The sequence below is a fragment of the Terrapene carolina genome, unplaced genomic scaffold (genome assembly GCF_002925995.2).
Source record: "Terrapene carolina triunguis isolate 2854851 unplaced genomic scaffold, T_m_triunguis-2.0 Scaffold612, whole genome shotgun sequence".
Taxonomy (NCBI): Eukaryota; Metazoa; Chordata; order Testudines; family Emydidae; genus Terrapene; species Terrapene triunguis.
The window spans coordinates 1,236,806-1,250,624 of NW_020664963.1; the positions used below are offsets into that span (position 1 = coordinate 1,236,806).

General features: G+C 54.4%; 2 protein-coding genes and 1 pseudogene across 3 annotated transcripts; all 3 read right to left on the minus strand.

Moving 5' to 3' along the window:
* Positions 1-1,730: 1,730 nt before the first annotated feature.
* Positions 1,731-2,165, minus strand: LOC112116149 (ribonuclease-like). The gene has a single exon (XM_024213481.2). The coding sequence runs from the start codon at positions 2,163-2,165 to the stop codon at positions 1,731-1,733; it is 435 nt and encodes a 144-aa protein (XP_024069249.2).
* Positions 2,166-7,343: 5,178 nt separating this feature from the next.
* LOC112116150 lies at positions 7,344-8,205 on the minus strand (annotated as a pseudogene).
* A 3,998-nt stretch (positions 8,206-12,203) lies between these two features.
* On the minus strand, positions 12,204-13,599 carry LOC113407974 (ribonuclease-like). Of its 2 annotated transcripts, none has more exons than XM_026659218.2 (2): positions 13,446-13,599; positions 12,204-12,853 (listed from the first exon to the last, which is right to left on the minus strand). In XM_026659218.2, exon 2 carries the CDS (start codon positions 12,849-12,851, stop codon positions 12,411-12,413), a length of 441 nt encoding a protein of 146 aa, XP_026515003.1. In that variant the 5' UTR covers positions 12,852-12,853; positions 13,446-13,599; the 3' UTR covers positions 12,204-12,410. The 2 variants fall into 2 exon arrangements, with proteins under 2 accessions (XP_026515003.1, XP_026515002.1); XM_026659217.2 differs by having other exon boundaries at positions 12,204-12,857; positions 13,446-13,598.
* Between the last annotated feature and the right edge of the window lie 220 nt (positions 13,600-13,819).

The following is a 13,819-nucleotide window of genomic DNA, read 5'->3' on the forward strand; positions in this document are numbered from 1 at the left end:
GCCGAGCGCCGCGCCGCCGGAACCCCCCCTGCCGAGCACCACGCCGAGCGCCGCCCCCCCTCCGAGCGCCGCGCCGCCAGAGCGCCCCCCCCGCGCGGAATGCCGTGCCGCGCTGCCCCCCCGCCACCCCAAGATTGGCAGCCCCTTACCAGGTGCCGCCCCAAGCATGTGCTTAAGGCCCCGGGATTCTGTTCCTGGCTGGGTGACCTAGGATCAGTCGCGTCCCCTGTCTCTGCCTCAGTTTCCCCCTCTGTAAAATGGTTATGATGATGCTTCCTTTATAAAGCTTTTTGTGATCCACTGATGTGAATGCTAGAGAAGAGCTGGGGATTGTTATTCTATTAATGTGACTAGCTTTGAAACAGTAAAAGTAACTGCTTGAAAGGAAGAATCTTAAGCAATACTCTGGGTCAACAGGCTGTAATAGGGGGCTTAGGAGGCTGCAGGGATTGGAAGGGGCCGGCTGGTGATTGCAGGGGGGCTGGGCTATAGGGGAAAGCAGGAGAAGGGAGCTGGCAGGTACTGAGATGGTGGGGGGATTTGGGGCACAGCAGAGGACAGAGACAAAGAACTGGGGAGACTGAGAGTCCCCTGGACTGTGTGGGGATGGGGCTGAGGGAGTCTGGATCTCAGCTCTAGGCTACCCAATCTATTTGAAAAACAAGGGGTTGCCCCAGTCACCCCAGGAGAAATGATGCTGGCAGCAAGGCAGGCTGGGAAGTAGCCCCTGCTCCATAGGATTGGCAGTGAACTGGTCCCTGACGGAGCACTCGGAGGAGGTGATTGGCTAGCTCAGCGGCTGACCCACTGGCCTGACATACCATTGAAAGCTGGAAGCTCACTAGAACCTTGTGATTTTTAACAGTGGAGAGAGAGCCAGCTAATTCTTCTGCCCACCACCTCCCCAAACACACCTGTCTGGGCTTCATGGGCAGGAAGTGATTTATTGCAAGAAACAGCAAGAGAATCCAGCCCAGTAACAGCACCCAGGGCTTCGCCTGAGACACACTTCTCCCAACATCAACCCCACCACTGCATGGGTAATGGACAGGATAGGATGGCTATACCGTATAATGGACACTGGGAGGCAGCAGAGGGTGGGGGTGGGGAAGGAGCGGCTATACTGTATAATTGGCACTAGGGAGCAGCACAAGGTGGGGGTGGGGAAGGGGCGGCTATACTGTATAATGGGCACTAGGGGCAGCAGAGGGTGGGGGCGGGACGGCTATACTGTATAATGGGCACTAGGGAGCAGCAGAGGGTGGGGGCGGGGAAGGAGCGGCAATACTGTATAATGGGCACTAGGGACAGTAGAGGGTGAGGGGTGGGGAAGGGGCGGCTATACTGTATAATGGGCACTAGGGGCAGCATAGGGCAGGGGTGGGGTGACTACTCTGAGCAGCTGCAGAAGGAGCAATGGGGATTACAATAAATCGTGGGGCACTAGACATCCAGGAGGCTGGTTTTTTCCACACTGCGGACTCAGTGGAAGCTGCATTAGCTGAGCACTTGCCATGGTAGGTCACTCTGATGTCGGGGTCCTCACCATGGACTCGGATGCCTGGCTTGAGCCCCCCCGGTTCCTGGATCTCATGTCAGGTGCCTTGCGCGGGGGGTGGGTCCAGGAGGGGGCAGGGACGGAGCTGGGGAGCCCCCAGCCATGGAAGTGTCCGTGGAGAGCGAAAGCAGCAGGACGCCCTGGCTCCCACCCCAGGCCTGGCTGCCCGGCTCTAGAGGGTCCTGTCATAGTGCACAGGCCGGCCCCCAACGCACGCCACGCGGATCCGGCGGGTGCTGCTGTGCCCCCGGTAGTTGCAGGGCGGGCGGGTCGATCCCCCAGCCAGCCGGCAGGTGGTGATGCGGTAGCGGTTGTTGCTGTTATGCAGGTTGCCGCCGGCCCGCCGGCCTGCCCGGCCGCAGACGTCTTGGAGCTGGCTGGCGGGGGCATGGACGAAGGTGTTGGTGTGTTTGCAGGGGCTGGCCATGCCCCGGCGCTGCATCATCATGTTGCAGTAGGACCGGTCATTCCGGGCCCTGGTCTTGGGGTTGTCGACGTGCTGCCTCAGGAACTGTGGGTAGCTGGCTCCTTGGCTGAGCTGGGCCAGCCAGCCAGCCAGCAGCACCAGGGCCAGCAGCAGCATGGGGTGGGGTCCCTTCGGAGCCATCGCTGCCCCTGGCCCGGCGTCTACCTGCAGTGGAGAGGGAGGGGGACATAGGAAGGTGGGACTGGAAGGGACAGCCGGGGTCTCTATCACAGGCCACCCACTGTACCAATCCTCGTCGTAAGGGTATCAAGCGCCATCTCCAAACTGGTTAGGTCATTTGCCTCCCTTGCTGTTCCCATACCTCCCTCCTCTGCTGCTTAGAACCCGTCTCATTTCCAGCCCAATGGGACTTCAATGCCAGTTTCTACCCATTTGCTCTTGTGCCAGCACTCTCAGAAGATCGACCCTCTGCTCCCCTGAGCATCCTAGCAGCCCTGCGCCTGCTCCAGTCTGAAGTCATCTCTCTTGAACAAGGGTGACCAGAATTGCTCGTGGGATTCCAGACGAGGTCTCACCAGTGCCGTGTACAATGGCATTAATACTTCCCTACCTCTTCTAGAAATGCCTCGCTGGATATGTCCTGGGATCACTTTTGCCTTGCTCGCAGCTGCATCACACTGGTGGCTCATAGTCCTGTTGTGATCAACCCCTGCACCCGGGTCTTTCTCCTCCTCTCTCGTTTCCAACTGATGAGCCCCCAGCTTATGGCAGAAATTCTTGTTAGTCCCTACGTGCATGACCGTGCACTCTGTACCATTGAACTTCATCCCCTATCTGTCACTCCATTCCTCCAGGTCATCCAGGTCTTCCCGTAGGATATTCCAGTCTCCTCTTCAGTGACTTTGTGTCATCAGCCAATTTCAGTAGCACACCCCTGCTTTTTGTACCAATGAAAATATTCACTAAGATTGGTCCCAAGGCCAATCCTTGAGGAGCTACTCCAACCTAATCATTCCCTTTTCAGCACAGCCCTTGTCATCTCCTCTGCAGCCTGTTCCTTACCCACCCTAGAGTTTTGTACCAAGCCCCAACTTTGCTAGTTTAGTTATTAATTTCCCAGGTGACACTATGTCAAATTTACTGGCGTCCAGACAGATTGGATCTGCCACTTTTTCCCCTGGTCTAGTGAATCAGTTTTCTTCTCAAAGAAAGACATCAGGTTAGTCTGGCCCGAGCTACATTTGGTAAACCCATGTTGCGTTACATCCCCTTTTCCTTTGACTGCCGTGTCTTTAATGATAGTTTCCTTCAAAACTTGTTCTAAAGCCTTCCATACTCCTGAGGTCAGAATAATGGGCCGGGAGCTGCCTGGATCACTTTTCTCCCTTTCTTAAATATGGGTGGCACATTTACTGATCTCCAGTCATACAGCATCACCCCAGATTTGGTAGATTCTGGGCCAGCTTTAGGACCTGCGGGGCCCGATTCCACGGTCCAGGTCTTTGGCGGCCGGGGGTCCGCTCCACATCTTCTGTGGCACTGAAGGACCCCCCACCGCCGAAATGCTGCTGAAGACCCCGGAGCGGGCCCCCCCTACTGCCAAAATGCCGCCCGAGCGGACCGCCGCTGGGTGAGCCTATTACCCGCGGGGCTCGATTCCGGGGAATCAGGGGAATCATCAGGGGAATCAGCCTAAAGCCGGCCCTGGGTAAATTTATTAAAAATCCTTGCTACTGGACTTGCAATCTGATGTGCCAGTGTTCTGGGATGGAGATAACCCGGTTCCCGCAACCTGAGTGACTTAAACGCTATGAGTTTTGCTTCCTCAGGAGATACACTCATACACTCATTCCCATCAGCCATCCTGGCTGCATCCCCATCATCATCCTTACTGAAAACTGAGGCAAAGTATTCCTTTGGTTTGGGGCCATCCCTGGATTGTTCCTAACCTTGACATCCTCATCTTCATCTGCCCTCCCTGCAAAGCAGTCCCACGTCTTCTCTTCTCATTCTCTTTTTATGGACGTGGCTCAAGAACTGGCTACTAGCTGTTTTCATTGGGAGCGTAACTCATCTGGTCTTTTGGCAATTCTCTCTATCCCTGCACTTTCTGAACTCCAAGAGGAGTTTTCTTTACCGATCAATCCCTTCTTCCATTCCTTGCTGACTCTCTTCTTACTCCCAATATCCTTTTTGAGCTGGCTAGTCATCCAGTTAGGGCTGGAGCTTTTCCCTACAAGTTTGTTCCCCTTGCTTACGATGCAAATTACAGATACTTTTTGCACCTTTGAGATTCCAACTCTCCTCCACAATGAAGTCCCTGAGTTCTTCAGTCCAGCTGACTTCGCTAACTAGCTCCCTGCATCTAGCAAAGTCTGCTCCTTTGCAATAGAAGCCCATAGCTGCCTATCTTTTATGATTATTCCTCCACTTAATTTAAATGGAACCAACTTGTGCTCACTTGACACAAGGTTATTTACAGCTCTTCTATGATATCCTCGTTACTTACCAAAACCAAGTCTAACACAGCATCTCCTCTGCTTGGTTCGGTGGCTAGTTGATGAAGAAATTGGTCATCGATCCTGTCCAGGAATATTAATCAATAACCATTACAAGTAGCAAATGTTCTGCGATCTATATCCCACAAGTTCAAGTCTCCCAGAATGACACTGTTCTCTGTAGTATTTCTCTCTCTATTAATATTACAGATCTATCACTCCTTATCCAAATCCAACCTGGGGTCCATACCAGCCCCCAACATCCCCCCCAGTAAAGCCTCTGTTACAATCCTTCTCCAAAGTGATCTTGACCCAAGCAGATTCTGTTTTGCTATTGCTTCTTATTGGTCTACCACATCACTGGTGTACAATTGTACCTACCCCTTTACCTTTATTTCCCTCTCTCCTGACCTCACATCCCCTTACATACCAGCATTCCAGCTATTCCACCGTGGTTCTGTTACCCCTAGAATATCCGGTCTCACCTCCTGCACCACTTGGTCCAGTGCTTCCCCCCAGGCCCCTCCCCTTCACGTACAAATATTGCGTCTGTTTCTCTCTTCCCTCGCCCGGTGTTCTAGCTGGATTGGGCACTGTCCTTCGATTGCCTATGTTCCTGCCCTCTAAGGTTCTTTAATAGTGCCTCGTCTGCCTGATTTTCCTCTCCCTGTGTAATAAAACCGGGAGACACATGTCTCTATTTCCTAGTTTAGAACTCACTATCAATCAAGGCGAGAGCAGGTGGAGACAATGTGAGCTGGGAACCTGCTTCCACCATTCATGGTACCAAAGCTGCTCCAGTTCCCATCACCCCTCACACCCCCCTGTGCCCCTCTTTGGCCCCATCCCCATCCCCAGTCCACCCCACATGGCTCCATTCCTGTCGCTCTGACCTTCTCACCAGCTCTGCTCTCCCGGTGCCTTTGCCTCCAGCTGGAGAGATGGACCCAGCCACCGATGGCGTGGAGAGTCCCCTGAATCTACTGCTGCTCCAAACTCCGTTATATGGTCCCCAGCAGGGCAGGGCAGAGTGGGGTGGAGGGGGGGCAGCTGACCGGGCAGCACCTGTGTCTACATGGCAGCGAGGAGCAACCAGGAGGGGCAGGAGGGGTGTTAAACAATCCCCCGCCTTCACTGACTGGTCTCATTGTCCTGGACCAGGAGCCGGAACAGGCTGCAAGGTCTCCAAGGTCTTGTGACCTGCCCTGAACACCTGGGTTCTCTCTGCGCAGCTTGTCAGCTCCAGGTGGGACTGGAGCCAGCTCGATCCATGTTGCCTGGCCTGGGACCAGAGGCTCAGGATCTATGGGCAGCAAGACTGGATGAATTACACGGAGCAGGGAAGGCCTGGCTGGCTCAGAGGGGCCTTTGATGGGGAACATGAAAGTGACGGGGCCTGGGCGTTTATGGGGGCAGAGAGGGCTAGGCTGTTGGCTGAGCACCTGATAGGCGTGGGGGCATCCTGGACACTTGAAACCCAGCTCCTGAGGATGGGCCATCCAGCCTCCCCCAGACAGGGAACGTTCACATCGGGGCTAATGTTAGTCCAGCTACAGTCAACCTTGAAAGAGAGACCGTTGCCTAGCAGTGAGGGGAGTTCAATGCTGGGACAGCGTCCCTGGGGACACACCAGCTGGGGGAGTCTTTACCACATGAGATGATGTCTTTTGAACAGATCTGGCTGCTGGGAGAAATTCGCCAGGGGTCAGGCTGGGTAGTTGTGGGGTCCCTTCTGGCTTTTAAATCTAAGCACCTCAGTCTCTCTGTTCAGTCCCTTCTGTCATGGCCGTGGGGAGAACAGCACCGCTGCATTGCCTGCAACATCCTCATAACACTCACACCGCTGCTGTAGGAGCGCGACTATCATCCAATCTCAGGCTTCAGGGCTTCGGCTTGCAAGGATCAGGAAGGCTTGGTGTATTCTGGGGATTTGTGTGTGTGTGTTGGGGGGGGGCATCTTCTTCTGAAGCATCAGGGATCGGCCACAGCTGGAGAAGGGACATTGGTTGGGGTGGTCTAGAGACTCCTGGCTGGCTGGTTGGTCTTGGTCACATTCACAGGGTCGGACCGATGACCAGCTTTGGGTTAGGGAAGGAATCTTCCCCCCTGGGGGGATGACATCTGGGCATGTCTCAGTTAATCAATTCCCTGCTGTGAGGGGTCCCCTTGGTCTCTGCCTGGTTCACAACACTTCAGTCTCCCAAGGACTGTAATGTTTTGCTCTCATTAAAGTCTTTAGCTTCAATGCAGGGGTACCTGGCTAACGTTTAACAGCCTGTGCTATACGGGAGGTCAGGCAAGGTAATCGAATGGGCAATCCTGGATTTAAACCCTGCAGAACTGTGAATCTCTGCCGGTCTAACTCCCCATGTGGGCAATCTTATTCCCGAATGCGTCTGCCATTTTCTGGCTTCTCAGGCCCCATCTGGGCTTGGACGAGCACAGAGGTGGAAGCGCACAGGGGCTTGAAGCAAAACAGCATGATACCGGGCGCAAGCTACCAACGTGGGCTTTAGTTAGCCTTGAGAAAACGCAATTTTTATTTGTCTGTAATGTTGACAGAAAGTCTGGCGGCTGTGGTTGTAAGGGGGACGGCAGGAGCTATGGGGGGTGCTTGCAACCCCTCCCAGCTTGCAGTACCGGGTTTACAATGGTGCCAAGGGGTCTGTGGCAGCGGGCCCACACTCAAAAGGGGCCCCAGTGCCTGGACCGTGGCCCCACCCTCCTGCTCCACCCCAAGGCCCCGCTTCCGCTCAGCTTCTTCCTCTGAGACCACACCCACTGCTTGCTCCTCTTTGCACTGGGGGCAGCAGCAGAGCAGGGGTTGGGGGGACTGACCGTGCTGTGCAATGGGCCCAGGCTATATTGCTCTGTCGTAGTGCACAGGGAGCCCCCACACAGAGGCGGTGCGGATGCGTTGGGTGCTGGTGCCCTGTGACGGGGCAGCCCCGCCCCGCCCCGCACTAGCCCCAGCGACGTCAGACCAATAGCTCTGACAGAGGAAGTCCCGCCCCATTGGTACTGGGCATGCTCCAGATGCTCACTGAGTATAAAAGGAGGGAACTCAGCTCAGTCGGGGCTGGCGGTCGCAGGGGAAGGACCTAACTGGGAAGCTCATGCAGAGGACCAGCCGACGCTCTTGAAGCTGCTTATATGGACTCTGGCCACTAGGCCGTGCTGCCCTGCAACCAGGGTCGCTTATATGGACTCTGGCCACTAGGCCGTGCTGCCCTGCAACCAGGGGCGCTTGTATAAACTCTGGCCACTAGGCCGTGCTACCCTGCGACAAGGGTTGATCCTATGGACTCTGGCCACTAGGCCGTGCTGCCCTGTAAGGAGGGGCGTGAACCCTCACATGCCCCCGTTGTAATTGCAGGATGGTCTCTGTGATCTCCCCTGCAGCCGGCAGGTGGTGAGGGTGAAGGAAGCATTACTGTCTCGCAGGTTTCTCACTTGCTGGGGTCCCTCCCTCCAGAGCCACAGATGGTGGTGATGCTGGTGGGGCTGGCATGGACGAAGGTGTTGGTGAACTTGCAGACGGGCAAGGTCATGCCCCAGCACTACATTATCTGGTTGCAGTAGGTCCTGGCGTCCGGGGCTGCAGTCCTTGGGTAATTGACGTGCTGCCTCAGGAACTTGTAGCGCATCTCCCCCCCGGCCAGAGCCAACCACGTGGCCAGCAAGACTAGCAGCAGTGTTGGGTGGGGTCCCCTCTGGGCCATGATACCTCTGTTGCTGGCTCACCCTGCAGTGGGGTGGAAATGGAGGGATGGACAAGGGGGAGGGGACCTGTTTGCACCATGGGACCTGCACCCACTCATCCCCTCCAGGCCCTCCACCCCCCAGGGAGCTGATTGCAGGCTAAGGCTGCCAGGCAGGCAGTTGCTTCATGCCAGACTCCAAAACCTCATTTGCAAAGCGTTAAAGTTACCTGGAATTGCCTCAGCCTCTGGCAGAATGTCGAATGCTCCTGAAACCACAAATTAAAGAATTAAGTGGAGCACATCAGCTCCACCCACAACCATCACTCAAAGAGGGCAGAGTTAAGGTTACAGGGCTGGGCTGCATTTACTAGGTTCCAGAGGTCTTTCTTTCTTTCTTTCCCCATACATATCTATCTATCTATTTATCTATCTAGCTGCCTAGCTGAAGACACCCCTCCCAGCAACCTGGGTGTGTGATATTGCCCTTCTCCATGGATTAAGGCAGCTCTCTCTTTTTGCCACGTGGATTCTGTTTGGTTAGTGGCCAGTGGAGGATGAGAGAAGAGGGATTCCCACATTAGACCAGCTTGAGGGTCCAGCTAGCTCAATATATATGATATATGCATCCGAAGAAGTGGGCTGTAGCCCACGAAAGCTTATGCTCTAATAAATTTGTTAGTCTCTAAGGTGCCACAAGTACTCCTATTCTTTTTGCAGCTAGCTCAGTATCTCCTCCCAACCTGTGGCCAGTACCATCTGCTTCAGAGGAAGACCTCTGCCCTCTCCTGTCTTTTCTCCCCTACCTCTCATAGACTTTACGGCCAGAAGGGACCATCATGATCACCTAGTGTGACCTCCTGCACATTGCAGGCCACAAACCTCACCCACATACCCCTGTGATAGATCCCAAACTTCTGACTGAGTTACTGATGTCCTCAAATCATGGTTTAAAAACTTCAAGTTCCAGAGAATCCCCCCCCTTTTTATTTACACTAGTTTAAACCCTCCAGGTTCTGTTATACGGCCCCAGCCTGGTGGGTTTGGAGGAGCAGCACCTCTGGCTACCTGGCAGCCTGGATCCCAAGGCATATGGGAGCAGCAGGAGGAACCAGCTGGGTGTCAAACAATCCCATTCTTCCTGGCTTGGTCTCCCTGCCCTGACCCAGTTGTAACCTCTCCAAGGTCCATGTGTGGAGAGGGTCGTGGTCACAATGGACTCCCGGCTCCTCTGATCAACCCAAGACACCTGGGTTCGTTCCATCCAGCCTGGCAGTGCCAGGTGTGATTGGAGCCAGCTCAGGCCTTGCTACGCAAGGAGCAATGATTTGAGTATAAAAATATTTATGTTAAACAGGGAATTAATTAAGTTATTGGGCAGCTCTCAAGCCACTTCCTTAACACATTCAGAAAGCCAGGAGCGACCTCTCCAAAGATTGTTGAGAAAACTACATACATTTACAGCTTGTCCAAGCATCATTTAAGTTTTAAATGTCTTAAAAAAAAAAAAAAGCTGAAATACTTCTAAATGGAAAAGAGGAGTATTCGGATACATTGGAAACTGAGTTTCAACTCTTGTCAACCCCTGGTAGGAATAGCACGGTAGCTCAGGTGATAAAATGAATACAAGACAGAGTTACAACTTTCACTTGAAAGAAGTTCTGAAAATTTCCTGCTACAGAGACAAAAGTCATATAGTCATCAAATTGGAGATGTACTGTTGCTAATACATTAGCAGGTTTAATAGATTCATAGATTCCCATGCCAGAAGGGATCATTGTGATCATCTAGTCTGTGATGGGGTGTGCATACTCCGCACTAGGCAGGGGAGGGTTAATCCCACACTGTGGGTGGATGAAGTCCCACCCCTCCGACCATGCTGGGCATGCTCCAACTGCTGTGCTAGTATAAAGGAGAGCAGCCTAGCTCAGTCTGGGCAGACCGCCAAGGAGGAAGGATGCTTGGTAGAGGCTTCAGCCCAGGAGCCATTACAGCCCTTACGTGCGGGAGCCGGAGATCCTGAGAACTAGACCAGAGACCTGTTGCCTACAGATGATTGGTGGGTGTCAGAATCCCAGGGAGTAACCTGTGCTGAGGAGCCCTGAGACCCTGACGCCATACAGTCTGCAGCTACAGGAAGCAAAGCAGGAGGTAGCCCAGGGAAGTGGAGTGAGTAGTATCTCCTACCCATGGAAAGTCAGCGTCTTGCAGTTGAATTCCCAATTGACCCAGTGGTGGACCACTCTGCCACTATTAGGGCCCTGGGTCACGACCTGGTGGAGCCAGGTAGGCCCGGGTCCCCTTACCCCAGCTGCCACACCCACTTTGATGGAAGCCCCCCCCCGAATCTGGCCACTAGGCCACACAACCCTGCCCACAAGGGCTGCTGTATTGACTCCAGCCACTAGGCCACACTGCCCTGCATTCAAGGGCCACTGTATTGTCTCTGGCTCCTGGGCCGCACTGTTGTGAGGCCCAGGATAGTCTGGTAGACTGTTAACATGGTGTCACCACACCCACGATACTCCCCACAGGGGGACGGGGTGTGCCTACACAGTCTGACCTCTTGTAGAACATAGGCCAGAGAACTTCCCCAAATAATTCATAGAGCAGATCTTATACAAAAACATCCAGGCTTGATTTAATAATTGTCAGTGATGGGGAATCCATCACATCCCTTGGTGAATTGTTCCAATGATTAAATACACCCCCTTTGCCCCTGCATCACCATCTCAGAACTGCCCATGGAACCCCTGGAGATTCACGGGTCTGTAGGGAAACACCCAAAGTTTGGCACTTGGACCCCCATCCCTGAAGAGAGTGGAACCGAAATCCACACTCCCAGCTGCTGCAAAGTCTCTTCGAATTCCCGCTCCTCAGCCCCTCCCGCTCAAGAGCAACACCAGCCCAGACACCGGCAGAGTTCTCCACTTGCTCAACCTCCCTGGCTCACAGTCCAGTTTTTTATCCCAGGTGGAAGGATCTGGGTGCAGCAGGGTGTGGTTGCACGTTCAGCACTGTGGGGGAGAGCTGAGCCGGGAGTCCCAGCTCCCTGAGTCAATGCGTCCCCCAAGGGCTTGCTCTCTGCTGATTCCTGAGTAGACCAAACGGATCCCGCTAGTCTTGGCACAGACAATATTTCCCCACATGCCAGGAGATGATAGCAAACAGCTGGCCCTGTGGCTTGGAGACTAGATTGCTAAACAAAGGGTTGTGGGTTGAAATCTCACCACAGGATTTCCCCAAGGCATTTCACGCTGAGTGCTCTTGTTACACTTCCTGACTTTCCCCAGGACACACACAGCTCCCCACAAACACAGACCACAGCCCTTTCTAGCAAAGCGCTTTATTGGCGGAAGCAGCAAGAGACTCAGGAAAAGAGATTCCAGGATTCAGCTCAATACATCTCTCTGATTATTTATTAATTGTACCGGGTTAGTGCCTAGGAGACCCAGTCACTGACCATGGCCCAGATGCTGAACAAACACAGAAGAAAAAAGATGTGCCTGCCCCCAAACAACTGATATGATTTGACTGATAGTACCACTTAGAGACCTCAACTGAAACGGAGGCATGTTTGTGTTCTAGTTACTGTACAGACACAAGATGAGAGCCAATCCGTGCCACAAGGAGCTTCCATGCTAAAGAGACTCGATGGACAACATATGGGGAAACTGAGGCACAGAAACTTCAAGTGATTTGTGCAGGGTCACAGAAGTGGGTCAGAGGAAGAATAAAAAATAGGACTCAGGTATCCTGAGTGCCAGTCCTGTCCTTGACCCATTGTACCAGCAGCACGTAAAGGATGGGAAAGGGGCAGCTATACTCTGTAATGGGCACTGGGGCAGCAGAGGGTGGGAGCAGGGAAGGGGCGGTTATACTGTATAATGGGTATTAGGGGTAGCAGAAGGTGGGGGTGGGGAAGGGGCAGCTATACTGTATAATGGGCACTAGGGGCAGCAGAGGGTGGGGGTGGGGAAGGGGCAGCTATACTGTATAATGGGCACTAGGGGCAGCAGAGGGTGGGGGCGGGGATGGGGCGGCTATACTGTATAGTGGGCAGTGGGGGAGCAGAGGGTGGGGGGTGGGGTAGGGATCTAAGGGATTTAGGCTGCTGAACTCCCAATCGCGCCAGTGAGGGACCAAGCCCCGTTGGCTCCTAATTTCTTTAAGCTCGGATGAAATCGCCAACCTCACTGCCCCTCACCCTGCTCGCCTCCTTGCCCCTAGAGCTGTGTTTTATAGTGCACGGGCAGCCCTCCCACGCATGCCACCCGGATCCGCTGGGTGCTGGTTCTCCCGCGGTAGTTGCAGGGGGGTCTCTGAGCGCCCCCTGCCAGCCGGCAGGTGGTGAGCTCAAAGGGCACGTTGCTGTCGTAGTAATTCTCGGTGCTGGGGGTGCCCCCCGAGCGACAGACGCCGTCCACCTCGGCGGGTCCCACGTGGATGAAGGTGTTGGTGGGTTTGCAGGCGTCAGCTGTCAGGTTCCTCCGCTGCATCAGGAGGTTGCAGTAGCGCCGGGCATCTGGGGCGCTGGTCTTCGGGAAGTCCACGTGCTGCCGGTGGAATTTCTCGTGGCGCGTCTCCCTCCGGCCCAGAGCCAGACAGGCGGGCAGCAAAACCAGCAGCAGCAGCAACAACGCTGGGTGGAGTCCCTTCAGGGCCATGGCTATCTGGGGGGGAAAGCACGGGCAGAGGTGGAGATCTAGTGGGTGAGAGCAGGGTGGGCTGGGAGCCAGGACTCCTGGGTTCTCTCCCCAGCTCTGCGAGTAGAGTCGGGGCTGGTGGGTTAGATTGGGGGGGATTCATGGATTGTATGCCCGACTTGGGGAGGGGAGGGGAGAGGGGTCTACTGGTTAGAGCAGGGGGAGCTGGGAGCCAGGACTCCTGGGTTTTCTCCTTAGCTCAGGGAAGGGAGTGAGATCTAGTCAGATTGTAGGGCAAGGCAGGGAGTCAGAGCCCTGGATGTGGGGCGACTGCTCTCTTTCACCCGTAGTTTCCTCAGGTATAAAATGGAGCTAAACCTATTGATCCTGGCTGGGGATCTGCCCCCACTGGTTTTAAACTTCAACTCATGCAGCTGTTTCTTCTCCACACAGTGAATATTACGTGACGGGCCTTTTGGATCCGTGTTTCACTCTTTAGACCTGCTCTGTGTTACTATATTTAGCGCATTCCCTATAGATCAACTACAATACGCTGCTCCCTGAGCTTTCTTGCCTAAATACACCGGTCATCTCAGGCCCCGATCTTCAACTCACCCCAGTCCTGGTGCCTCGGTTTCCCTCGGAGTATGGATCCAGCTGCCTGCAAAATGTCTGAGGCTCCGTACTTTCTGGGCGGATGTTATATACCGAGCTCGGCTGGAGAGAAAGACACAGCGGGGCGGCTGCACTCAGAGAAATATCCTACTGGCCAGCGTTGCACAATCCGTGACCCTGGGAAACACTGAGGCACCAGTCCAGGGGGAAGCTGAATAAACAACGCTGCTAATGAGGGTCAAATTCTTCTCTCTGTTACGCTGGAATCTGGCTTTGGCGCCGCATGAGGGTCTCCTACTGCAGCCACCTCTGGGGTGGAGCCTGGAAAATGGGGAATAGCTGCCCAGGTCAGGGCTGGAGGTGAAGGGATCCTC